Source organism: Falco cherrug, chromosome 4 (assembly GCF_023634085.1).
Source record: "Falco cherrug isolate bFalChe1 chromosome 4, bFalChe1.pri, whole genome shotgun sequence".
Taxonomy (NCBI): Eukaryota; Metazoa; Chordata; class Aves; order Falconiformes; family Falconidae; genus Falco; species Falco cherrug.
Window position 1 is genome coordinate 98,739,019 of NC_073700.1, and position 25,570 is coordinate 98,764,588.

Sequence of the window (25,570 nt, forward strand, 5' to 3'; positions counted from 1 at the left end):
GACACTTGTCACATACATACAGCTTCTGTTGAAGCTGGTAATAATTCTGTTGCCATTGTTAATAAGAACTTCCTAATTCAATCGCTAACTACTGCAAGAGCTTGGTTTTCAACATATACACACCCAAACCTCAAGCCCTGGGTTTTGCAGTGTCAGTGTTGACACGTTGGTTTCAACGCAGAAAAGAATACACACCAACTGTTTCTGTATAATTATGTTTGTTACACTAATATTCAATACACAAATGTCTGTAGTTAATATGTTGCATTTGTCATTCCCCTTCTAAAAGAAATACTGTAAAATAGCTCCCATTGGACATGGGGGAAATGGTTTGCTTGTGAAGAACAGTTTGCATTTACCAAACTTCCAAGTGTGAGCACATTAACTTTATATCGCTGAAGGCAGAGGTTAGTGAATGGGACAGAGAATGCAAGCAAAGACTCTGCCACAGCTTTTTCACTATACAGGGTATATTATCTACTTACCAACTGAAGCTGTAACTAGGACAGTCTGTTCTCCGCCCCACTCAGATTTTAAGTCTCTGATAAGTTATACTCATTTGTCACTGCTCCATATTCAGCTGCAGCCCAACAGTTCAGCTGTATATAGGTCCATATGCTGGGATAATGCAGACAACAGAAAGAAGCTGCATTTCTCCCACAAGAAGTTTGCATGTAGCCCATAAATGTTGCAATTGCTACATTAAAGTTAAACCCAGCAGCATGTGTAGTGGATTTGCATGGCAAGGTTTTGGTAGCAATGGGCTCCAGGGGTGGCTTCTGTGAGACAATGCCAGAAGCTACCCCCACAACCACAGAGCCAGTGCCAGCTGCTCCAAGGTGGACCCACCGCTGGCCAAAGCTGAGCCCAGCAGTGACAGTGGTAGTGCCTCTGAGAGAACATATTTAAGAAGCGGGGTCGGGGAATCTGTGAAAAAAAACCTGCAGCTGTGTAAAAGGAGTGAGAATGCATGAGAGCAGCATCCTTGCAGACCCCCAGGTCAGTGCAGGGGGCGGCAGGAGGGGCTCCAGGTGCCAGAGCAGAGGTTCCCCTGCAGCCCGTGGTGAAGCCCATGGTGAGGCAGGCTGTGCCCTGCAGCCCATGGAGGTCCATGGCGGAGCAGGTATCCACCTGCAGCCCGTGGAGGAACCCATGATAGAACAGGGGCATGCCCAAAGGGGGCTGTGATCTGTGCAAAGCCTGTGCTGCAGCAGGCTCCTGGCAGGACCTGTGGAGAGAGGAGCCCAGGCTGGAGCAGGGTTGCTGGCCGGGCTTGTGACCTGTGGGGGACCCACGCTGGAGCAGCCTGCGCCTGAGGGGCTGCACCCCGTGGGAGGGACCCACGCTGGAGCAGGGGAAGAGTGTGAGGAGGAAGAAGTGGCAGAAACAACATGTGTTGTAACCTCCATTCCTGGTCCTCCATTCCCAGTCCCCCTGTGCCACTCGGGGGGAGGAGGTAGAGAAATCAGGAATTAAGTTAAGCCCAGGAAGAAGAGAGGGGTGGGGGGAAAGTGTTTTTTTTGTCATTTTGATAGTAATAAATTAAGCTAACTTTCCCCAAGTCAAGTCTGTTTTGCCTGTGACTGTAACTGCTGAGTGATCTCCCTGTCCTTATCTCGACCCACAAGACTTTCGTTATATTTTTTCTCCCGTCCGTTGAGGAGGAGAGTGATAGGGCAGCTTTGGTGGGCACCAGCCCACCACACTATGTCACAAAGAAACAGCAGCACAGTTTGCAATGGCCATGATTTGCAGGGCACATTCAAAGACAATGAGGAAGCTGAGGAAGCAGAACAGTAGCTCGTTCTACACATCTGCTGACAAGACAGTTCCCTCTAGTGCCAGACATGTGCTGCTATTTCTATGTGCAATTTCCTACACACTTAACCAGCACAGTTCCTTACATGTAAGGACTGCTTGAAACTCTGAGCTGCAGCTTCAATTATTTTTCCAGGTTCTAACCAGGTAGGAGCAAACTAGAAGGACATGGTATGTCTAAAAGGCACCTGGAGCAGGTTGTTGCACCACTCTTGTCCCCAGCCCACTGACATCTCGTTTGTCCAGAGCAATTGCTGAGCAATATAGACCCTAACTTGGCTATAGCAGGAGCACACAGCAACAGGGAGCATTTCCCACTGGGAGGGCCTCAAGCATTAGTGCTAATGGCCTAAAAACACTCAGGGGTAGGGAACTGGCTAAGCATGCACAGGAATTGCTCTTCCAGCCCTTCCTAGGGACATCTCCCTAGGACATCTCTAGGGACATGACGGAAAGACAGGCCAGGTAGACGAGAGAGCAGTGGATGTTGTCTACTTGACCTCAGCAAGGCTTCTGACATTATCTCCCATAACATCCTCATAGGTAAGCTCAGAAGTGTGGGTTAGATGAGCGGACAACGAGGTGGACTGAGAGCTGACTGATGGCAGAGCTCTGAGGGTTGTGATCAATGGCACGGAGTCCAGCTGGGGGCCTGTAGCTAATGGTGTTCCCCAGGGGTCAGTACTGGGTCCAGTCCTGGTCAACTTGACTCATCAGTGACCTGGATGAAGGGATGGAGTGTGCCCTCAGCAAGTTTGCGGGTGATACAGAACTGGGAGGAGGGGCTGATTCACCAGAGGCTGCACTGCCATTCAGTGAGACCTGGACAGGCTGGAGCTGGGTGGAGAAGAAGCTAATGAAGATCAATAAAGGCAAATGTAGGGTCCTGCACCTGGGGAGGAACAAGCCCACACACCAGTGCAGGCTGGGACAGACTTGCCAGAGGGCAGCCCTGCAGAGAAGGACCTGGGAGTGCTGGTGGATGGCAGGTTGCCCATGGGCCAGCAGCGAGCCCTGTGGCCAACGGGGTCCTGGGCTGCATCAGGAGCACGGCCAGCAGGTCGAGGGAGGGGATCCTCCCCCTCTGCCCTGCCCTGGTGAGGCACATCTGGGGTGCTGTGTCCAGTGCTGGGCTCACCAGTTCCAGAGAGACAGAGAACTACTGGAGAGGGTCCAGTGGAGGGCTACAAAGAGGATGAGGGGACTGGAGCATCTCCCCAGTGAGGAAAGGCTGAGGGAGCTGGGCCTGTTCAGCCTGGAGAAGAGAGGACTGACGGGGGATCCTACTGATGCATACAAATATCTTAGGGGCAGGTGTCAAGACGACGGGGCCGGGCTCTTTTCAGTGCTGCCCAGCGACAGCAAAGGGGCAACGGGCACAAACTGCAACACAGGCAGCTCCTTCTGAATGTGAGCAAAACCCTCTGCACTCTGAGGGTGACAGAGCCCTGGCACAGGCTGCCCAGAGAGGTTGTGGAGTCTCCTTCGCTGGAGACATTCAGAACCTGCCTGGACGTGATTCTGTGCAGCCTGCTCTAGGACAGGGGTCCTCAAACTACGGCCCGTGGGCCGGATACAGCCCCCCAGGGTCCTCAATCCGGCCCCCGGTATTTACAGACCCCCCAGCTGGGGGCTGGGGGGGGAAACCAAGCAGCCGCAGATGACTGCCTGCCACTTCATCCGCGCGCCGGCCCCCTGGTTAAAAAGTTTGAGGACCCCTGCTCTAGAAGAACCTGCTTTAGCAGGGGCTTGGACTAGATGATCTCCAGAGATCCCTTCCAGCCCTGAGCATTCTGTGAGTCTCACCAGACCTTCTAGTAAGATGAAAGACCTTCACCAGCACATTTTCTTTAGCCTGGAAGGAAGGGGTCTGAGGCAGCTCAAAGCTGGGTTTGTCTATTTTGTAAATGGTAGTATTAAAGCTGACTAAAATTTGACCAGGTTATCACCCCTGAGTGGTTCAGAGCCCCTCTTCAGTGAGTCTTTGCTTTGTTGTAGCCCCTCTCCTCCTTATGGTCCTGTCTTAGAAAATATGTACCCTTGTACTGCTGTTAGCCGATTTTTTCTAAGGGAACTCTCATTTGAATCATTAAGGCTCACCACCACTTGGTCTCTTGTTAAGTTCCTTCTTCTTGGTCTCATTGCTGGTCCCTGCTCTCCAGATCCTCCAGGTAGCTCAGGTTTCAGAAGGCTTCTGTGCAAGGGATGGACAAAATACCAGATACCATAAAGACAGTGAATGCACAGGCCAGAGTTTAAGGTAAGTCAGATCCAGAAAAGGCAGCTATAGGCAGTGGCATACATCTTTTTACACAAGGCTAACAGCACCTGGAGCCAAGTATTTCCAGAGTCACCATAACCTCTCACTACCCCTGTAATAACCCTTGCTCATGCAGGACCCTCTGTCCTAAGCTTGCTCTGCCATTGCTTCTGCCCTTCTTTAGTGTCAATGGTTTCTTTGCATTTCCACCAGAGGGTGGTATTATTAAACACTGGGCTATTTAAAAAGTCATTTAAGGAGGACACCCCAGGCCAGCAACTGGAGTCACTGATGAACAAACACAGTGCGAACATATGTTTATGGAAAGTAAGAAGAAATTAGTCACTACATTCTGCTGCTGGAAGAAATATCAATTTCTCTTGAGTTTTTTTTTTTTTAAATTTGCCTGCTATAGAGCAAATCTAATATCCACAGAGTCTGTGGATGTTACATTTGCTACAAGCAGTTTCATCAATGATTCACAGAACACATCAGAATATCTTGCAAATCGCAAGACGAGAGAGAAATTCCAATGAAAACCTTTTATTGTTGCTATCACAGTTTTATTTCAGTGCCCTGAATGGTATCCCTTGCTACTAAAAGCGAAATGAGTACTATGGAAGTTGGCTGTACAGCTTGTCTTGAAGAGGACTTGCAGCAAAACGGCTTTTACTGTGTGATGGCAGTTCCTGGGTCTCAGCAAACATAGAAAGAAGACTAACTTATAAGAGCAATTATTGGTTCTTTCTCAGTCTTGATCCTCTGCAAATACTTTGTTTTTTCTAACCAGCTTGCATTGTGTTACAACTGCTGTGTAAGGACCATGGCAGGAGAGACTGCAAAGATACTTGTTGTGCAAATGTTTAGGATAAGGCCAGTCATTTAATAAGCTTTTTAAGACGACCAACAACTACAGTGTTAGAGACCACCACAAAGCAAACAGAAACCAAAGCCTGTATGCCAGAATGCCATCATTCCTCTGTATCTAAACTCACTGCAATAAGCACCAAACAGACTGGCCTGAGCAGACCTCTGTTACTCACTGCTGCCCTGTCTTTTTTTTTTTTTTTTTTCCTTAGGAGAGACCAGCCTTTAACGGGGACAACGTAGTGATGGTTAGATACTAGCTGAGATGTTTAAAAAAGAAAAAAAAATTATTTCAGGTATCAACTGCTCCTCAGAGTGGAAACAGCCCAAATCTCTCATCTTACTATAGAAACATCTTGGGAATATTTGATAGATCACTGAACAAGACAAAGACAGTTCCTCATGGTCTCATTTCACACTTAGGAAGAATACAACTCATGTTTTTTGCAGCAGTGATTCTGTAAAAAAAACAAAACACAACAAAGTAAAATTCAGCGTTTGTAAAATACAAATTGTTTCTGTGATGTTTGAGGTTTGAAGTTTCAGTTCTTTTTTATGAGGAATTCTGAATACAGCAGCTTTATGAGCACAGCACATGGAAAAAAAGCAAATCACATTGAGGAAAACCACGGCAAATACCATTCACAGAATTGCCAGTGGACACAAACAACGGAATTCCTAGGACTGGACCACTGAACGAAAAAAACGCAGGGAATTGCAACTTAACAGTATTGAGAAAGGAAAAGACATTTTGGGTTTAAATCTCTCACTTGTCAGCACAAACAGCTGTCTCAGCCAAAGGGAATTTGTATGTTCAAAAAGATTTGAGGTAAATTATGAGTGAATCACCTGGGACAACGTGTAGACAGGAAATTAATTCATTTTCCTTTTTTTTTTTAGTTCTCTCTCAGATTGCTGCAGTTTTAGTCATGCACAGGAAATATGGAATAAAGCAAAGATTACAAAGAAAGGAACTGCACAACGAAGAGGTGGCACAAACACTTTGCTAATGAGCAAGGGTGGGAACTACACATATGCAAACTGTGATTCAAATTCACTGGAATTGCAAAAGAACTGCACAAACCCTGACCACACAAGAAGGGGTTGGCCACCTGACGAAGACAACAGTTTATTGAGAAAGGTAATTGTTTATCCAGCTGTGACTCTGGTGGCCTGGATCCTGCGCCGATCCACACAATCAGTCAAAATACTGATTCATGCAATAGTTGGCTATCTTTAGTTACCATCACCTGCTTCTCTCCTGAGGCAGTTTCTTCTGGATGAGAACTTCTCTAATAAACACTTCCGAACCCTCATCTATGGCCAACACTGATATCAGAGGGAATGGATGGTGCACTGGCGTATCAGTGGTATCTTACAGCCTAACTAGCAGATTAGATAAACATCCATCTCTAGTTCTTCCCTGGGCAAGACTCTTAAGCATCCTGTAAAATGGCAAGTTAATGCTAAGACTTTCCGTAAAAGTGGGAGTGGCTGAAATATCTTTTGTTGAGAAGCAAGGTTTTCATGGTGTGGGTTGTTCTGCTTTTGCTTTTATTAAGTTCCCTTCTGTTGGTTTTAACGTGCCTCTCTCCATCCCATAAAAAAGGTTAATCTCCTCCCAGTCAGGCAAATCAGGTTTGGTCCACTTCTCCACACTCTCATGATTTATTTGGTCAGTGCCACATACCTGATACCATCTAGCAAAGAGGTAAGACGACTTCTTTCTTCTCACCTTCCCCTGCCAATCTGTCAGTTTTACAGCAACATCCTCTACATCTCACCGAGATCCTTTTCCCCCTTTCCTCATAGCCTTGCTGCCTCCTGCTATTCCCCCTTTGTTAGTCTGTGCCAGGTTCTTCTTCACCAAATAGGAGATGAAAAAAAGACATGCTGCCACGTTAGAAGGGAACTCAGAGCTCCTCTACTATGGACTACAGTTATGCTTAGTCCCTTTCACTCCTCTTTCTCTCCAAGCCATTGCAGGATCTTCACTCACAACACCTCTCATCCATTTTCTGCATCATCTCATTTGCTTAGAGATTTCCTTTATGTTTGTCTTCTCTGTAGTTTTCCTCACGGGCTCTCCCAGGGGCTCTTTTCATCTGTAAACTATCAGGTGTTTCAGGCTTCATTTTTATCTTCTTGATTTGCATGACTAGCAGGTATTTTTTTAGCTTCATTTTCTGGAGTTCACACATCCGAAGTTTTCACCATCTGTAGCCACAACCATTCTCCTCTTTTTGTGGCAGAGCATTCCTCTTTCTGCAGACACCCCCTCTTGCCGAGTCTCCTTACAAAGACAGACCTTCTCATTTGCTTATGCAGGATGAAATGCATTGGTATGGCAGGCTTCTCCAACACAGCCGCTGCTTTGCAAGACAGTGTGGTCCAGCCATTCGTCTCCACCTCACCACAGTCGCACAGGTGTGCGAGAAGGAGCCTTTGTTGCCCTACTCCTCCGGTGGTAGCAGCCCAGCTTTCACCACAAGGCAGCAAGCAGATACAAAGAGCTGCTTAGAAAGCATTCTCTGCTGGGAATTCTAGTACTAAGCAAAAGGCAGTATGTCAGATAGGTCCTTTCTTCAGGCCACTGTCGTATGAATAGTGCCAAACTGGCATTCATAAGGATGCAGACTTTGGTCCCTGCTACCAGTATGACTGAAAGATCAGAAGCATATCTGAAGTATGGCATGTGTGCTATGGACAGGTCACCAGATCTCAAGAGGTAGCTGATGATGGGAAATCATCCCTTAACTAAGAAGTGTTCTTACAGGCTAGAAAAGAGATCGTATCTGGATTCACTTATATTCACTACTTCATCTGGAAATCAAGAAAAAACTACCATTGATGAAATTCAAAGGAGATGCCTAGTTTGATGGAGTAGAAAATACTGAGCGGGACAAGATAAGCACACAGATGCATAGTGGTTTACCGAGCCAAAAACATTACAGCACAAACTAAGAAAGAACAATGCCTGCAGAGCAAAAGGTGGTTTTTTTCCTGAAAAGCAGATGCTTAAAGAAAGATTTGGTCATTGTAATTGTGGGTGAAGAGCTGAACTTGTGCCCCTAGTACGAGAACACATCAAAGAAGAGATTAGTGAGGCCCCTGGACAGACACAACAGCAGCAACAGGAACAGCTTCTAGTTTCTCTGAGCAGAGCTGATGAAAATGGTACCACAGCATTGCCTGCTCACGCGATGTTGACATCTTTAAAGGTCTGCCAGCAAACTGAAGAGAAGACATATATGATCTGCAGAGCAATACCCTGCAGTGGAGGAACATCTCGCAGCGACAGACTTAAATACAGATACAACCTGTGAAAGATGACTGAGAAGCTACTTCCCATACAATTGTTTTATTCTGGTGAAACATGAAACCAATATGTCCCACATCTCATGCTGTCCTTACATCAAGCTTTTCTGGAAGAAACACTTCAGCCAAATGGAAGTCATTGGGCAGAGTAACAACGTCAGAGGCATACGGAATAGCAACACAGCATAACTGAACAAAAGCTATACCCGTGTGCAGAGTAACACCGGAGGTCAAACTACAAGACATACAGCCTCTCCCGGACTGAGATCTATGATGCTTTCTACCCTCCCAGCCACCTCCTGTAGCTTTCATGTTTCTGCTTCTCATTGTGTCTCTTCAGGTTCCCCTGTGAACAAGCAAGCAGCCTCCCCTGTTGAGAAATGGCTTTTACTTCCTCTTGACTGGCCTCTACTGTAACATAAAGGAGAGCAGCACTTGCCAGCTACTAGCACAGCTGTTCTGCTGGCAGGACCCTAAATCATCCCATTTCGCTAGCACATGTCCTCTGTGCTCCCTTCTCGTTTTCCAGGATCCCCCAAAAGACAGACAGGGCCCACTGCACTTTCAGGAGAAGTTCATAAAAGCTGCTGAGCTTCCCCCTGTGACAAGCACTATGGCAAACCTCAGCACCCTCTGCCCTTACACTGTCATGCACACACATGCTATTTCTTATATGGTATTCTGACCACTACGACCATTTGTGCCAGGCCAGCGATAGGAAGTACATTTGCTGTACATAAAACCTGCTACAGGAGACATCAAGCAAAAAGTTAGCATGAATTTAACATGCCTTCATTTCTTTTTTTAGCAAGGTAAATAGGAGTTAGGAAAATCAAACAACAATGAATAAAAGGAGCCTTCCCTACTAAATCTATACAGCTCATTTCTTCTACAGGTACACAGCATAATTTGCAAAATCAGTTATCTGAAGGAGGGGGACTAGAAACACCCCTTCCACATACGCACAAAGTGCCTTCCTCCTCTTGCTCACTACAGGTAATTGCAGAATAGAATAATCAAACGTCAAGATGCATTTTACAACCCGTAAGAAAGAATAAGGCTTCTGGGGAATGTGAGCTGCTTAGTGACATCTATTTTAACGATTATTGCATACAATGAAGCTGTTTTAACTCAGTAATCAGGCTCTCAGTGGGAACTTCGCATTTTCTTACACATTAAGACGTATTTAAATTTATTTCTGAATTTAAGGGACCAGCTCTTATGAGCACTGGGGAGAAAAGCACTTGTGATACAATCTGTAAGGAAGTACAAAGTTTCCGTTAAGAGAGACAGGCAGCTATTTAGTGACATCTGCTTTTTGCAGCTGCTGGATATCACTGTGTGGGCAGCACCTGCCTCTCAGAGCTACCCGGTGAGAAGCAAATGATTCTGCACACTTAGAGCAAAGAAGCTTCTTCACATCATCTGAGAAGGAAGGAAAAGGTAAAATTAAAAAACTGCAGTTGCTGAAACAGTTGTGTATCGTATACTCATCATGTGCGTGAATGTAATGCTTTTTCATTTACCTTTTGCTGCTGCTAAGGTAACCAGTTTTAAAGAATCCTGCATCATCAGAAGTGGGTGTATGTGTGTTCTGTGAGCATGTTTTCAGTTTTAAATATTTAAGTATATTATGCTGAATCTAGATTAAATTCAGGTATGTCTAGGTGCAGCTGTTGGGAAACTGTCATGTCTAGACCATTGGTGTCAAACAGTTTTGACCCTGTGACTCGTAATTCAGATAAAATTCTTCTCTGTGTATAACAGAACGGAACTGGAGGCCAGAGAGGTGTCATGCCTGGAACTACCTACACACAGAAGGGGTCAGGTTAATGATAGTTAATGTTTGTTACAACATACGGCGCAAAGACAACTAAAGCGACTATACTCAACTCTTCTGTTTTCTATTAAAAAAAATAAAGGGGAAGAACATAACTCAGACTTAGAAAAATTTTGGTACAGTAGGCTAAAAAAAATGACGCTGTTATGGGAATAACACACAGAGTAATACATAAGCAATATAGTCGCACTGTGTCCAAGTTAGTTACTTCAAACTAACATCACTTAAAACTCTGTCTCTGCCTATTAGAAAAGTACATATGAAAATGACACATTTCTGTTAGCCACAGAAAACAGCACTGACTGAAAACTCACATCAGCTTTCAGTAAGCTTAATTTCATTAGAAGGGTCAACTTATGAAGACAAACTTCTTACAGTGATGTTTGTCTGATTAGGAAAGCGGGTGAAATCCTGAACTGCTGTGAATAGTGCCTTTGCTTTTTACTTTATCCCACAAAGGATTCCTCCCTCTCTGATTTGATATCTGTGGCCTGTACCTTTCCTTATTATTTGCTTTCCTCTCCACCACTTGAACAGTGTGCTCTGTGTGCTTGACATCCAAGTTGCAGTGTTCCAAGGACTATGCACATGCACGTTAAGGACAGTATATTTTGCAAGTGTGCCTATGCATCCCATAATGCTTAAATAGCATTTGAGAACCTGTAATGAGAAGCGTGCTGGAACTGGCAGTCAGTCTCTGCTAGTGATGCAGGCTTGCAGAGTAAGCACACGGTCTTCAGGCACTGAAAGTCACTAGCATTTTTATATTCTTTCTTTCTCAGGACCTGGGGGAAAACATGAGTTCTTCAAGTACAGAGTCCTTTGAAGTTGAAATCTCAACCTTCTATGACTACTACGATAATTACAATGATGCTCCAAAACCATGCAGTAAGGAAAGCGTCAAGAGGTTTGCAGCCTCCTTCCTACCTGTTCTGTATACCCTAGTATTCCTGGTCGGGCTCACAGGAAACGTTCTGGTCATTGTGGTCCTCTTCAAATACAAGAGGCTGAAGAGCATGACTGACGTGTACCTGCTAAACCTTGCCATCTCCGATTTGCTCTTTGTTTTATCCTTGCCCTTCTGGTCTTATTTCACGATAGACCAATGGGTTTTTGGAACTCCCTGGTGTAAAATCATTTCATGGATCTACCTGGTTGGGTTTTACAGTGGGATATTTTTTATTACGCTTATGAGCATAGACAGATACCTAGCAATTGTTCGTGCAGTGTTTTCTTTGAAAGCAAGGACTGCTTTCCATGGCTTGATTACTAGCCTTGTTGTATGGCTAGTAGCTCTTTCGGCCTCAGTTCCAGAACTTGTATTTAGAGAATCTTTTAATGAACACAATTATACTACCTGCAAGCTGAGATATCCAGGTAATTTCACAACGTGGAAACTTTTTTCCACTTTGGAAATCAACATTCTAGGGCTCCTAATCCCTTTTATAGTTATGACATTCTGCTACTCCATGATTATTAAAACATTAGTTCACTGTAAAAATGAGAAAAAGAATAAGGCTGTGAAGATGATCTTTGCTGTCATGATCATGTTCTTCTTCTTTTGGACCCCTTACAACATTGTTATTTTTTTACAAGTGCTGGAAACTGTGGGAGTCATTAGAGACTGTCAAGCGAGCAGGAATCTGGACTATGCTTTCCAGGTAACAGAAATCCTCGGCCTTTTTCACTGTTGCCTCAATCCGGTCATCTACTTCTTCATGGGAGAAAAATTTAAGAAGTACCTGAAGATGCTCTTTAAGAACTGGCGGTTACCTGGAGTTATTTGCAAGTGGTGCGGAGTTCACATCACTTACCACACTGAATCTACTAATTCATTCCACACGCAATCTACAGGGGATCAAGATGCTCTGTAATGTGTTTCAGATCAGCCACTGAACTCACCACCAAACAAACTGACAAAAGCAGGAACTTTGAAAAGCTAAACAAATGCACATGCATTTCACAATAAGCTACTGCCAGATAATTAATTACTTCAGCTTTGATTTCTGCTTCTAGATTTTCTGAATGTTATGACAGAAGGTGTCCTAGATGTGCAATGTGGGAGATAGACATGCAGGTTTTATCTGCTGCAATTACAGATCACTGCTCAGACGTAACAGCAGCCTCAGCTTTCAGCAAAGCACTATATGCTGTGCTGCTTCTTCACAAGCATCAAGACAGAGATTGGCCTACACAGAGGGGCAGAGGAGAGAGAGCTGCTTGTTATCAGTATGTGCATTTGGAAAATATATTTGTTTGAATAGGATGGTTATTACCATATCTTTATTCTACAGTTGATTTGTGTAGGACTTGTTCGCTCTGACTATTAGCAAGCTATTAACAATACCTCTTACCATTAAACGTTTCATCTCAGGGGAGGATACACCCTCAATCATTAAGAAAAAGGACAGAAAAATTCTTTATGTGCACAAAGACGCAAAGCAAATGCATTACATAGTCTTATAGACACGTTTTCTCTTAGGTGTCCAAGTCACCACATATGCCTATGTGTACGTGTATATATGGGCATTCTGAATTACTTTATCACTGTAATTAAAATACAGAATTGCTATCCAAAATTAACATAGAAAATGTGTAACATTTTTGAATAAAAAAGCATTAAAAAAATTATTTTCCAGCATGTGTGAGTAAGTTGGAAGCATCTAGGTTAAAAGTGTTTCTTTTAAAGTCAATGTTCTTTGTTCCAAAAGTACTTAACCCCAAGACTCAATCTTCATTCACTGGTTTTGTAGAAATCGTCTGTCATAACTTAGAAAACACACAATGAATCCTAGCGTTTGATAACAGCAAAAGGTTTAGAGCGTGACGCCCCAAGCAGCCACTCACAGATCTACATGACATTCATCAGAGATCTGGAACAGGAAGGAAACTCACATAACAATGTTTAGATTTTGGCACAAAAATAATTAAGAGTAATGTGGTAGCAGACAAAGTAAGAGCTGAAAAACAGGTATCTCAAGATATTTCTAGTGTGTCTTTTTGCTGGACAACCACCATTCAGCAGGAAGCCTTATTTTTCTTAGGCTATCAATAACAAAGCACTCAGCTATGGCTGCAAAGACCAGACAAGACATTCAAATGCATCAGGAAAGGGCTGGAGAAGAAAAGTAAAAATGTTGCAGTGCCACTGTTCTCATCACCCTAATAAGAAATGTAAGTGGAAGCTCACCTTCATGTGACCTCACTCATGACACAAGACTGAAAATAAAAAGCAGCACACTTAAATACTCATGCACACACACACATCCATCATAATTAAGTTTGGGAATGCATTGCCATTAGCAGTTCTTCACTGACAAGTAAAGATCTGCATTAATGCAGATAATGAGAATAGCCGTGGAACATGTTCCTTGTGGCAAGAAGTGTCTTCCCAAGAAAATAAAATACTACTACTCAAAACCTTACAAGCCACTGAGTAAGCCAGTTGGGAAAAACTGTTGTAAGGGGTGGGCAAAGCCATCCGTTACCTATTTTGAAAAGGAAGAGGATGACAAATTGCAAGTGTTAGGTGCTTCAAAGTTTCACAGATGTCACTGAACCCAACAGCACGTCACTCCCAAGCTGGCACATTGTCCTCACAGATGTGATACTGAGAGCACAGGTACTGTGAACTGTTGAGCTATTCATCACTCAAGTGCATAGACTAACCTGGAAGGCAGACAGCGCACCGCAGTTACTTTTTTCTTGGTCCTACTCTGTGATTCCTCTAGTCAATAAGAATAAACAGGTCCTTTTGAGAAATCTTTGCAGACCAGGGGAAGGGCTGCCTGTGCTGGCCTGGCAAAACGATGGTCAGCAAGCAAAAAGGAAGCCATAGGCCCTTGATGAGAAAACCGTGAGATAAGAGAGAGCCAGAGCTAAGAGCAGTGTTGAGGAATGGCACTGAGATGGCCAACAGCTTGCAGGCTGGTCCGGCTCTGGGCACACACCCTTTGGTGGGGAAGGGTGCTGAATCTGCTCATGTGTGGAATTCACAGGCCGCACCCAGCAGCATCGCCATAAACAGAGCTAGCGTAAAGCCCCTTTTCCACGCAGAACTCAAAGATGCTGCACATCCTTGCGTCGCTTTGTGCCCCCGCTGCCTGCGCACACGTGCCTTTGGTGCAGAGGGTGCCTGGCACCATCAGATCTCCCTCTGGGTGAATGCAGTCTTTGCATCTCTGTCCAGAAAACCTCTTCCACTCCTCCCAGTTATCACTACAATGCGCGTGCTGGACAAGCAATCATTCTGAAAACTGTGCTCTGAGCAGGTCTGCTGAACTGGGTGCAAGGGGGAGCTCACCTTTAAGTGATTTGCTCAGGAACCCACACCCTGGGAGATCATCAAACCTTGGTGGCATTCTCCTCTGTTACCTGGAACAAATCCTCCTCCCCCATGCCCCGAGCTACAGTGGATATTGCCACTCCTCTTTTGAGAGAGGGCTTTGAAATAAGAAAGGACGAGATAGTAGTATTAATACAGACAAAAATAAAGCTGGGATTTTCAAAGTGTCAGTTGACCAAAAGTGTCATTTTAGCTGAACACGAGTTTCCAAGCAATGAATGATGGTATGATGAGACCTGCTGAACCATGAAAGGCAATGGACAGACATTTGAGTGAAGCAAAGCTGACTCATTCTTAAACCCACAATTTTACATTAGGGTTCCTCGGAAGGCCAGCCTGCGTCCTCTCTTCAGTTGTGCTAAGCCATCACAGAAAGACAGATGAGGGGAAAAATCAGCTTAATTATATTAAATACAAATTATGATGAAACGGTGAAAAACAAGTTGGTTGGTTTGTTTTCATACAGTGTTTAGGCCACCACAGTAACTCCCTAAACATTACATGCTTATCTTTTATTCTGAAAAATGGCTTCATCCCTTTTAATTGTGCAGAAGCAGCATCATGGTCAGCAGCTTCCTCCCAGTCTGCTCCTCTGAGAGCCTGTGAGGAACTGCTATTCTCCTTCCTGTACTATTACTACTTTCCACTGTCCCAGCACCAGCTCTGCACACCTAGTCTGAAGGAGAGTACAGTTCAATAGGCACTACAGTGCTCATCTGTTACCAGGATGCTTCCAGTCTAAAACTGCCAGCAGGGATCTACACTCACACCTTTTCCTCCAGGAGCTCCAGTTTTATCCAATACCTCTCTCAACACAGCCATATTAATTCCCATCCCTTACGCAAACATTTCCATTTTACTTGATTTACAGGTAGAAATCAAGGGCCGTATCATCAAAACGGAGCTTAAGGCAATGCTGACAAAGAACCCAACAGGACTCCACTACTCCAGGCATGAGAGAAACTTTTGATTAGGAGACTGGAAATGAACAGTCAATATAACCGCGGTGAGATTTCTAGCATTCGCATAACTGATAAGACCATTCAAAGGTCATATAGTGCTGGTCATATCTGCAGTCATCTTACTGTAACACAGCAATAACATATGCAGGGGATAGTGGCAGTCATGGAGAAATCACTCCTGATGGAGCAGGCATTATCAAGGAGGAGACACCGGGATCAATCCTTCCAGGATGATTTCCTTTTTCACAGTCATTCAGCAGCAGCAATACCCATCAGAAAAGTCAACAAAATCCCATCTTATGGGACAGTCACTGAGTCAAAGACACTTCTCACAGAAATGAGGCTCAAGAGTAGAAAAGCCCTTCATCTGTTCCAGACCATCAAAATCCAAGTCTCCTGCCAAGTCCCACTGGCATGACCAACCAATGATGCTGTTCTCTTACTCTTGGCAGAGCATATCTCTCCACACAACCCTCACATGCTCACCTCAAAAGAATATTGCTCACAGGCCACAGTCAGGCTTTCCTCTTTATTTCTGATCCTCCTTTGAACTCTCAGAAATGGCAGCATGTATATGGTATATCTCTACTGAAAAGAATAATTAATGTCTTCGCTTCTGCATCACTGGCCACTTGGCCTTATTTTTTTAAAAGCTGCTATCTTCCAGCTAGGGGAGGTGAGGCACAGAACAAGAGCTCAGATATTATGAGCAAAAAGCACATTTTTGTCAGAATCTCGGGGCCCTCCTAGCTCTCACTGGGGAAGATTCACATTTCAGGTTGGGTAGGGGCATTCCAGGTAAGAGCTGCCCATACTGTGCCTTTTCTGGTAGTCAAATTTGAGATGACCCAGCCAGGCAAGTCCCTGTCTGGATCCAGATTCTGCAAGGAAGACCACAGGTTAATATGAAGGGTATCTGAAGGTAAGTGGATGAAGACGAAGCTAACGCCATCTTCCAGTAAAAGATGTTCTTTGCTGGCACAGATGGTGTTGTCTGTCTTAGAACATCAGAAAGCAAGGATCCCTGTTTGCATGTGACAAAAAAAAAAAATCGCCCTCTGGGTAAATGCAGCCCAAATAAGTGATTAATCAATGCATCAGACTCCTTTAGTTTTTGTGCCAGTTGTTTTTTTCATTTTGTTTTTTTGTTTCAGGTCATCTTCGACGGGTTGAAGTTTCTCTGCGCTTTGGTTTCTTGTTTCAAAACAAGTACCAGCATGCATTCAGTATACATACCTCGGTAACTGCATATTGCACGCCTTTTGTTATTTCAGGTGTTGCAAAATAAGAACTACTAAAGCATTACAAATTTTTTGAAATTCCAGGAAGTTTGTTTCCTTGCTTTTGCTTTTAACAACTACAGCAAGTAATCAAGAATCTGATCTGCAAGAATCTGATATTTCCACAGATATGAAACCCTCATAAAAGGTACACTCGGTGCTGCCAGCAACCTGTAAGACAACAAAGACTGAAGGAAGATTGACATTATCAGATCTACTCTTCTGCTCAAAAAAGGCCAGTGGCATTTGATCAGCATTTTCTGAGAAACCCCAAGCATCCAAGTTCAGGAAGAGACTTTTGCACCTGGGACAGTGATTGAAACAACGGATGGACATCCCTGCAGGAAAAGCGTATTTCTCTCGAAGCACTGTGGTTTGGGCAGGTAGATCAAAGAAAGGGTCCCTCCCTGACTTTTAACCTGTCGCCATCACACACAAATAAGAGCAGTACCAGCTAGTAGTAACACAAAAGTGTCTTAAAGTGAAGACAGACCACAATTGATCTCTGTACTTGCTCATAACTGGTAAACTGAAATTTGACCACAAGTAAGACTGAATGACTTGTCTTTTCCACTACCAAAGTATGTGGGAAAGCTGTAAAAAACATGTAGAGAACAAAGAGAAGCATGGGTTTTCCTGTTGCTTATGCCCTTGCTGCTCATTCACAAGCACCAGGAATGGAAAGAAAATAAAGCTGTGTGATTGCAAGGTCCTGCAGACAAAGAGTGCTAAGAAGTTGCAGAGCACAGGTCTACCCTTGCTATCAAAAAAATCTTGTTTACACTTTCCAGAAAAGTGAAACCCGTAGCATGAGGTGTCATACAAAAACCTGCAATGCTACAGAGAAGGGGCTGAAGAGTCCACAAAAGGAAAGAAAAAGGAAGTTTGGATTTAGGCTGCTTCCTCCTCAGTTCTGCTTCACCAACCCATCCTTGCATAACACAGGTCAGTATTCGCTTCCTTTCCTCAGAAATATTAGGGAAACCCCAACACCCCCCCCACCCCCACCCCCTGGGGAGGCTGGCTCCCATCTGCTCCTGCTCTGGCTTTTTGCATGAATGTGCACACCACAACCTCCTCTCCCACAGTCACATGGAGTAAACCTATTAACTTGCTCTCCAGCTTAAGCTCACATTCTCCAACGAAGTGGTCACCCAAGTAGGATGCCCATCTTCTTGTGTCTACACTGGCAGAACATTTTGCATTTGAAAAGGCAGTTTGATGAAGATGTCCCTGCTCAGTACAGGGGGGCTGGACTAAATGATCTTTAAAAGGTCCTTTCCAACCCAAACCATTCTATGGTTTGGTTGCTTCCATGAAAATCTGAACACTGGAAAGAATAGATTTTTAGCAGCAGCTGCATTAGCTAACAATCTACACCTTTTAACCAATGCTATTGTTTGCATCATGATTCCACTTCATATTAAAACTATTTTAGAGTAAGCACAGAGTTTTTTCAATGTTATTGACATACATTTCATTACTTCTACTCTGAACTCTTACTAATTTGATTCTGATGGGGGAAATAATTTCAAAGTTCTCATGTAAACAAAAATTGTAGAAAGAACTCATGGATTTGTCTTGTTTAACACACTAGTCTTTATTAAAACTAACAGAATAAATCCACTGCACTGCTCAATCAGTACCTTATCCCACATAACCATAGGAATATGCCAGAATTTAGAAAAAAGCTAGCACTGGAAGCAAAATTTCAGTAATGAGTGTTACTGTGGAAGATTAACAGACAGAAAAAGGGGGTTTTATTGTTTTCTTTTTTTTGAAATCTACGGACTTTGCTCATGAGAATTTGCCTTGCAAATGAACTTTTGTTGCTTCTGTAGTGTAAAAAACTACACCACTTTGTAGACTCTAACAAAATGGGATTATGTAAATAAAATTTAAACAATAAAACATCAAATTAGCGTTCATGAAAGGGCACCTCTTAAGTGATAGTTACTTAACAATTTGTGTCAGAGACTGAGAAAGCAAGGTCAGCACCAAATATCCAAGGTTCTGCAGAATATATACTTTTTTTTTCTCTAAACTTTCAAGAACAGGTTTGTACATACACAGGGGAACTACTAATTGTGTCAGAAAAATAACGCCCACCTTTTCTGTAAGGTAATTCACAATAAAGACTTCAGTCATAATATGATGTGACTGAAGGTGGCTTGGATTTTCAAGAGGTCACTTGCCCAAATTTATGAACTGTCATGCCAACATAAACCACTGTGTATGTATAGGCTTCCATGTTCCTGAAAAAATGTAAAAAAAGCTCTAGAAACGTTAACCACTTCTAAAGAAATAGCTGTTGAAAAGCTGATACTACCTAACAATGGAGCAAATAGGTAGCTAGTATCAATATTCATTTTGGTGACACCTCCTAAAAAAATCTGCTATGTTTTCTAGACCTGAAGCCACAAGACCGCAAAATTACTGCTTTAGGAAAAGTGAAACAACACAACAGTGAAAAAAAAAATAGATCAGTGAGATCCTTCACAGAAAAAGCCATATCTGCATGGGCAGTGACTTGCACAAGCTAGATGGGTGTACTCCAACAAGAGCAGCGGCTGAGGATCCAGTACATGAGACCTTGTACAGACCCATCAGCCAGACATGCCCTTGTGACAGTAAAAATGCAGAGGGTCCCACACAGACAGGCTGCGGTGTATGGGGGCAGAACACAACTGGCCCCAGCAGTGTTCACGCAGACAATGGTTCTGTTTAGAAAAATCCCATGTTTTATTACCTGTAGCTTAGTAGACAGCTTCCACCGTCTGCACTGGCTTCCTTACCATATTGGGCTGCAGACTTAAACCGGGTAGTAGTAGCCCAACCACTATCAACCAGAGCAGATATCCCCAAAAGAGACTGTAGCACCCTTATCCTTCTCCATTAAAAAAAAAAAAAAAAAAAAAAGAAGCTGTTTTTAAAGCCTTCAGCTTTGTCAGAGATCTTGGCGAATCCAACTGTTGCATCTGCTACACAGAAATCAAGACTGCCCTCCTTTAAAACAAGGCACTTTGCAGATAAAAAATACTACAATGAAACTGTGTATTCATTATTATAGACACAAAAATGTGTGTATTCATTGCTACGTTTCTTGCATTGTCACAAGACATCACGAACCATACACACTCTTTTACTCACAGCCCAGAAAGTTTCATCTCTTTCCACAGAAGAGGAAAACAGCTTTGCAATGCATTACTCTAAAAACAAGCCTTTGGTTTTGAGCAATTTCTTCCTAACATTTCTCAGGCAATGGGCAATTGTTGTCCTGAATCATGAAGGTTTGCAAACAAAACCCCTACCCCTTTTAGACTTGCTTACCTCATTTACTTCACATTTTGACACTTGCAATCAGCAGGGGGTTTCGCCAATTTGCATGAACACACTAAAACAGGTAGCAGAAAAAACCTAAGTATTTCATAAGAACAGGAACATTCTTTCCAAGTCAAACTACCATCACATTTTTGCACCAAAAGGCATACAGCCTGACAATAAGTAAGTAGCCCCCTAAATCAAAATATGCTGTGGAGTACAGGCCAAGATTGTTCAAAGAGAGCTGATGCTTTTAAATAATCTCAACTGCTGTACAACAGTTTGCACTGCAGAGTAAGAGATTTAGAGTTTTAGGTGTGTTTTTTTTCCAAACCAAGTCATGGTGAGCAAGCAGGGAGCAGCTGAATCTGCAGTCAAAGCTGAGTCTCTTCTACTAGAAAGAGTTTAAAAGCACTGAAATTTCAGCTCAACTTGGTAAGAACAAAATACTTCACCTGAGAGTTTTAGGTGCTTAAACCCAGAAAGAGATGATCAGATATGCTTGCCTTCAAAAGATGATACAAGGCTAGATGGAGCTTAGTCAAACTCAGTACCATTATTCTTATATGAAAAAATACATTTTCATTAAATGAGAAAAAGAAAACAAAGACAAATAATATGACCTGAGCCTCAGCCCCTAAGATAAAAGCATTCTTGTGTTCTGTGCCACCAGGGCAGACCCTTCACAAACTCATTACTCAGAGACAGAAGAAATGGTGGGATCCCTGAACGTTCTTTTGATCACCTTGCAGGACAAGTACAACAGCATGGTGGTATTTCTGAAGAAGGTACCTGCTCACCAGAAACCGTAGTGAAACTAAACCACATATCATCTAGCATTATTATTTTATGAACAACTGAAAGTACATGATGCATATCAAGGACTCAGAAAAAACATGGTTTCTACGTTGAATTACAAAGATAAAATGGAAGACAAGACTACGATAAGCAGTTGGGCAGCAAGTACCAGCAGTTACAGGTACTCACAGCGCTGCTACTAGGCAGATTTTTGTTAGGATTTGGATATATTTTCCCTACCCTGCACATCCAGCCAGGGGAGCTGAATCTTCACCCCAGTTCACCTCCTTTCTTTCATGTAAAATTTTCCTCTTGTAGCTATGAAAATCTGAAAACTACAGAGCCCAGCATCATTCACCTTTACCAGTAAGGCCACAGTCTGTAGCTGGTTGGTGGTAGCTGGAGGTACCAAAAGGAAAATTTTCTTTCCCCTCTCCACTGCAAACCTGCTTGGGTTTGAAAACAGAAAAATTTTTTTAAAAAGCCCAGAAAACAATGAACAACCCACTATTTACCTGACACATTACCATACTTTTCCCTCTGTCTTTACCAGCCTTCTCACCCAGATCATATTTTGTAACACTGAATATTCTTGTTTGCTTGTATCTCTATACTGCTTAAACATCCCGTTTCAGCCCTTTGTACTGTACCTACAGGAACAGGATAAACAAACTTCATGCAAGTATGTTACTACTGTAATCTCATTTCAGTATCTTTGCACAGGCTGGGTTTTTCAGAATTACAAAGAGAAAAAACATCTTTTGAGGCAATTTCAGCATAGCTGGTTTCTACTCTTGCATCTGAACTACTGGCAACTTCTGTCCAAGTTCTCTTTATTTCCCAGGATAGGCAAACAAGCTTAACTTTGGGGTGGTATCCCTTTTTTTCCAATAAAATACATTAAGAGGAGTCCAAAATTTCACTAATACTAAAACACCAACTGTCTTGGTATCAGACAGTCAAAATTAGAAAGAACCCATAGAAGCTCTAGGTTTTCTTCAACACCTCCGAAGCCTTTGAGTCAATGCCAACAGACCTGAGAGGTTAGACTTGAAAAAGTAAAAAAAGAGCTACTTCAGTAGATACCAACCAGCGGCAAATTTCTTCTATTTCAACACAAGCTAGGTGGATGCAGAACTTTATGAAGTCACGTCTGCAAGTGTCTATGCTTGGCTGTAGTCAAAAGACTCACATTGTTTTAACTTTGGCTTTTGAAGTAGAAACTGCTCTGGATCAAAGAACCATAGGAATGCGTGGTAGCAGAAGTCACTACTTTGACAAAATTTTGCAGGAAACCATGCTAACCTGTGAGTTCAGTACTAGATTCTCAGGTTCTTCAGCACACCGGATCCACCTATTCATGATCAGTAGAAACCACATCCGCGGCGGCAAGTCGAAAAGCTTGCAAGAAAGTATGTAGAGTGTGCGCAGTATCCAGATCCACCCCTCAGAGCCTGAAGTCTTCCAGGAAGCCTCACTGGTACAGCAGAATATTTCAACATCCAGAAATAAGGTTTAACATGAAAGAGGCAAGCAAGGAGTGCAAATTTTCTTCTGCAGTTTCTTTCTTATCCCTTATGTGCCTGCAGTGAAAACAGTGACTAACATTTTTGGTAAACAAGAGAAAGGTTACAGTCTAAACCTCAGCAACAGACAGGGCATGAGGAAGGTTAATAGTAAGCTATCAGTTTCTTTTCCTCCTCCTCAACAATTCTACCTATGCTGCAGAAGGCCCCTTCACCTGTAGCGCAGGAACATGTCCAGATCCTGCAGCTGGCACACAGAACATGCAGCCATTTACCTTGTCTCAAGGCAAGTGCTTTGGAGAGTGCTGTTGCCAAGGTCCACAGCGAGGGGATGCTTCAGTTTAGACTACAAATCTAGTGTCACTCTGTGCACCTGACCAAAATTTGAGGGACTTGTGAAAAGGAACCTCTCTGAGTGGGATTTGGAAGAAAGGAGAAAGGCATAAGCAAGCTGAAAGCAAAGGCATCTTCATCCAGCTTGCAAACTTAACACTGGTTGGATGAAGGGGTGGAGATTAACTCTTCAGTCAGACAGACTGAAGGAAATGTTTTTAGTTTCTCTACACATAAGACTTGCCTAGTGTAAGAGGAAGAACCAGCAAGACTTAAGGAAGAATGAAACAGGAAAGAGAGAAGAATTTCTTAGCTATAGCATTAGAGGGATGACCCTCAATTTCCCCACACTGTGCTCAGATCTGTGCTCTGGCCCGCAACCACAGACAACACTGAAAATGCTCAGTTAGTATTGGCATAGTGCATACACTTTCAATGAATAAGGAAACTTTACAGAAAAATCCTTTCAAACTGCAAATATTGGCTGCATTTCCCTACTAGATTTGCACCAGTATTCCACAGATCCACTCTACTTAACATTAAGACCCTTTCCGTTGGAGTTTCAAACTCAATTCCCAGTTCCATTAAGGAGTCTTTTTTTCCAACCCTTGCCTATCAAAAAAAAAATTTAAAAGGCTAAATTTTGATCATGCAGCTGTAAGCACATTGCCAAAGGGCAAGACAGCAACCTTACCATGATGTTTGCACAGTGTGCTATGAATGTGTGCTGGGGGGAGTTTCATTAGCAAGACTGTGCTTCCCATTACAACACTACAGAGTTAAAAGCGGGACCTTCCTAAGACCCTGACTTTGGAGTCCTATGTATATACTTGGCTCCTGAGGAACAGGAGCTAAATATGTGCACTAAAGCCCAAACCAAGAATTTTTAAGTACACCCCCAGTTCCTTGGCCACAAAGATCACATATCCTACATAAAGGGGACCGTATTACCGAGGGCCTGAAACAAGCACTGATTCTGTGAAATCTCTTGTAGGGAACACATGCTTTCAAGAGTTCCCCCAAAGCTGGGACTCTGGTTCATTACTCCCATCTTTTATAACATAACAAGCAACAGAAATTACCTTCTAAAAAGATTTTTAAACATACACAGTTTATTCAGCAAAACCACAAAGATCCCTGTGTCATCTTTTCCCAGCATTTTTCTATTCAGCTCTTTGCATCAAGTCCCAAGATCATCTCTTCCTGACCAGTTTTTTGCCTTATCACTGAAGGAGAACCATTAAAGCAGACCACATTTTTCTGTAGCTTCCAGCTCCTTTTGTCACGTGATCTTCCAGCCAGCACCTCAAGGCTGGCTACCACGCTTTCAAGTCCTGGCCTGCAAGACAGCTTTCTTGCAATTCTGTCACTTCTTTAAAAAAAAAACCTGCCGTAGCACCTAGACCAGATCATTCAGGACGTGGTCACCCTTTCACATCCTTGTCGAGTCCTCTGTATGTTGCTCTGAACCTCTTAAGATTTCTGTAAACCACCAGGGAGGTAAGAATATAACAGAGAGAGCACAAACCAGTCTCAGAGCACTAAGACATACTTTGTGCTGGCTATGGACAGTAAAAGTGGTAACTGGCTTACATACAGCAATGAAGACTTCAGCCAGCTGTTGACAAGTTTCCTAACAGCAAACACTAGAATAGCTTGCCTAGGGAAGGCTGGAATCCCCATCACAAGAAATTTTGAAGAACAGTTTAAACAAACACACTGGAAATACTTCAAATACAGATATCGTTGGCTTAGGGTAGAGAGGCATAGGGCTAGATCATCTCAAACCTTTCGTCTTGTATTATCTGTTAAAATGGTGTTTGCAGTCTTGAAAAAATACAACAGATTAAAAAGAAAATGTAGGGACTGCACATCAATCAGCTGTTGTTTTAGGAAGCATTTGCAAGCAAAAAGGGGAAGAAGATGAGTGATTGCAAAGACATGTAACAGAAAAACCATTCTCAAGCAGCTTCCTTCTGGTACAGAGACAACAGCCAGTAAATAACCAAGCTGCTGGCAGAGGCTCAGATTAGGATCTGTCAACACTGTGAGCTATTTGCTCAAATATGGATGGATTTCCAGGGAGAGCATCCTAGGAAAAGCGTCAGAATATCCATTTTACACATACAGAGATGCTGTTGCCCCCAGTGATTTGAATACATCCAAAATGAGAACACAAGGAGACTACAATAGTTTAGTCAGCCATCTAATTATATCAAAGTGACCAAGTCCATCCGAAGAGAGTAGATTCCTTCCCCTTGCAATCCAAACTTAAAGAGATTTGTTAGCAGATTGCCTTCTCAGCCTGGACAATACAGTATCACGTCCTTCACAGCACACTGTTAAACACAGGATTCTACTTCTGTAATTGCCATTTCTGAACACCTGGCACATATCTGTCAGGTAGATAGTGTTTGCTGTCCCGTCAGGAGAATTATTTCTAGAGTCATACTCCTGTAAACATTCCAACTGTGCAAACAAATTAGTATTTAATTAAAAAATTGCAAAAGAAAACTAGGCACTGTGGAGCCCCCAAAGAGATGGGAGAGCAGGAAGACAAGGAGAGCTGCCTGCACAGAATTACAAAGGGCAGGGAGAGTCTAAAGAGGTATGGACAAGGTCAAGTCTCAACCCTGTGATTGATTCAGGAACCATGAAGTTTCATTCAACGCTTAGGAAGACAGTTATTATATGAATATAGGAGAAAGAGTATTCTTGTACGCAAGTTAAAAAAGAAAATTCAACTATATAGTGCACACTATTCACCAGTTTCATGTTCACCTACTTGCTCATTCATCCCAGGTAATCACATTTAAAGGCCTTCATTCACGCACAGGCAGGATTACAGTCTAAGCTTACAAACCCCACTCCAGGGCTGGAAAAAATACCTGTGCTAAGCTGA

General features: G+C 43.1%; 1 protein-coding gene and 1 long non-coding RNA gene across 4 annotated transcripts in view; one reads left to right on the forward strand and one right to left on the reverse strand.

Annotated features, from left to right (window-relative positions):
* Positions 1-9,096, reverse strand: part of LOC129736069 (uncharacterized) — a 22,485-nt gene extending 13,389 nt beyond the window's left edge. Inside the window, exons 1-2 of the long non-coding RNA XR_008732246.1 lie at positions 6,636-9,096; positions 3,919-4,012 (exon numbers count right to left, since the gene is read on the reverse strand). This is a non-coding gene — a long non-coding RNA (uncharacterized LOC129736069). The remainder of the gene's footprint in view (positions 1-3,918; positions 4,013-6,635) is intronic.
* LOC102058923 (C-C chemokine receptor type 4) lies at positions 6,385-12,369 on the forward strand. Of its 3 annotated transcripts, none has more exons than XM_055710200.1 (3): positions 6,385-6,656; positions 9,588-9,706; positions 10,886-12,369. In XM_055710200.1, exon 3 carries the CDS (start codon positions 10,901-10,903, stop codon positions 11,975-11,977), a length of 1,077 nt encoding a protein of 358 aa, XP_055566175.1. In that variant the 5' UTR covers positions 6,385-6,656; positions 9,588-9,706; positions 10,886-10,900; the 3' UTR covers positions 11,978-12,369. The 3 variants fall into 3 exon arrangements, with proteins under 3 accessions (XP_055566175.1, XP_055566177.1, XP_055566176.1); XM_055710202.1 differs by lacking the exon at positions 6,385-6,656 and adding an exon at positions 9,283-9,307; XM_055710201.1 differs by lacking the exon at positions 6,385-6,656 and adding an exon at positions 9,287-9,335.
* Positions 12,370-25,570: the final 13,201 nt, after the last annotated feature.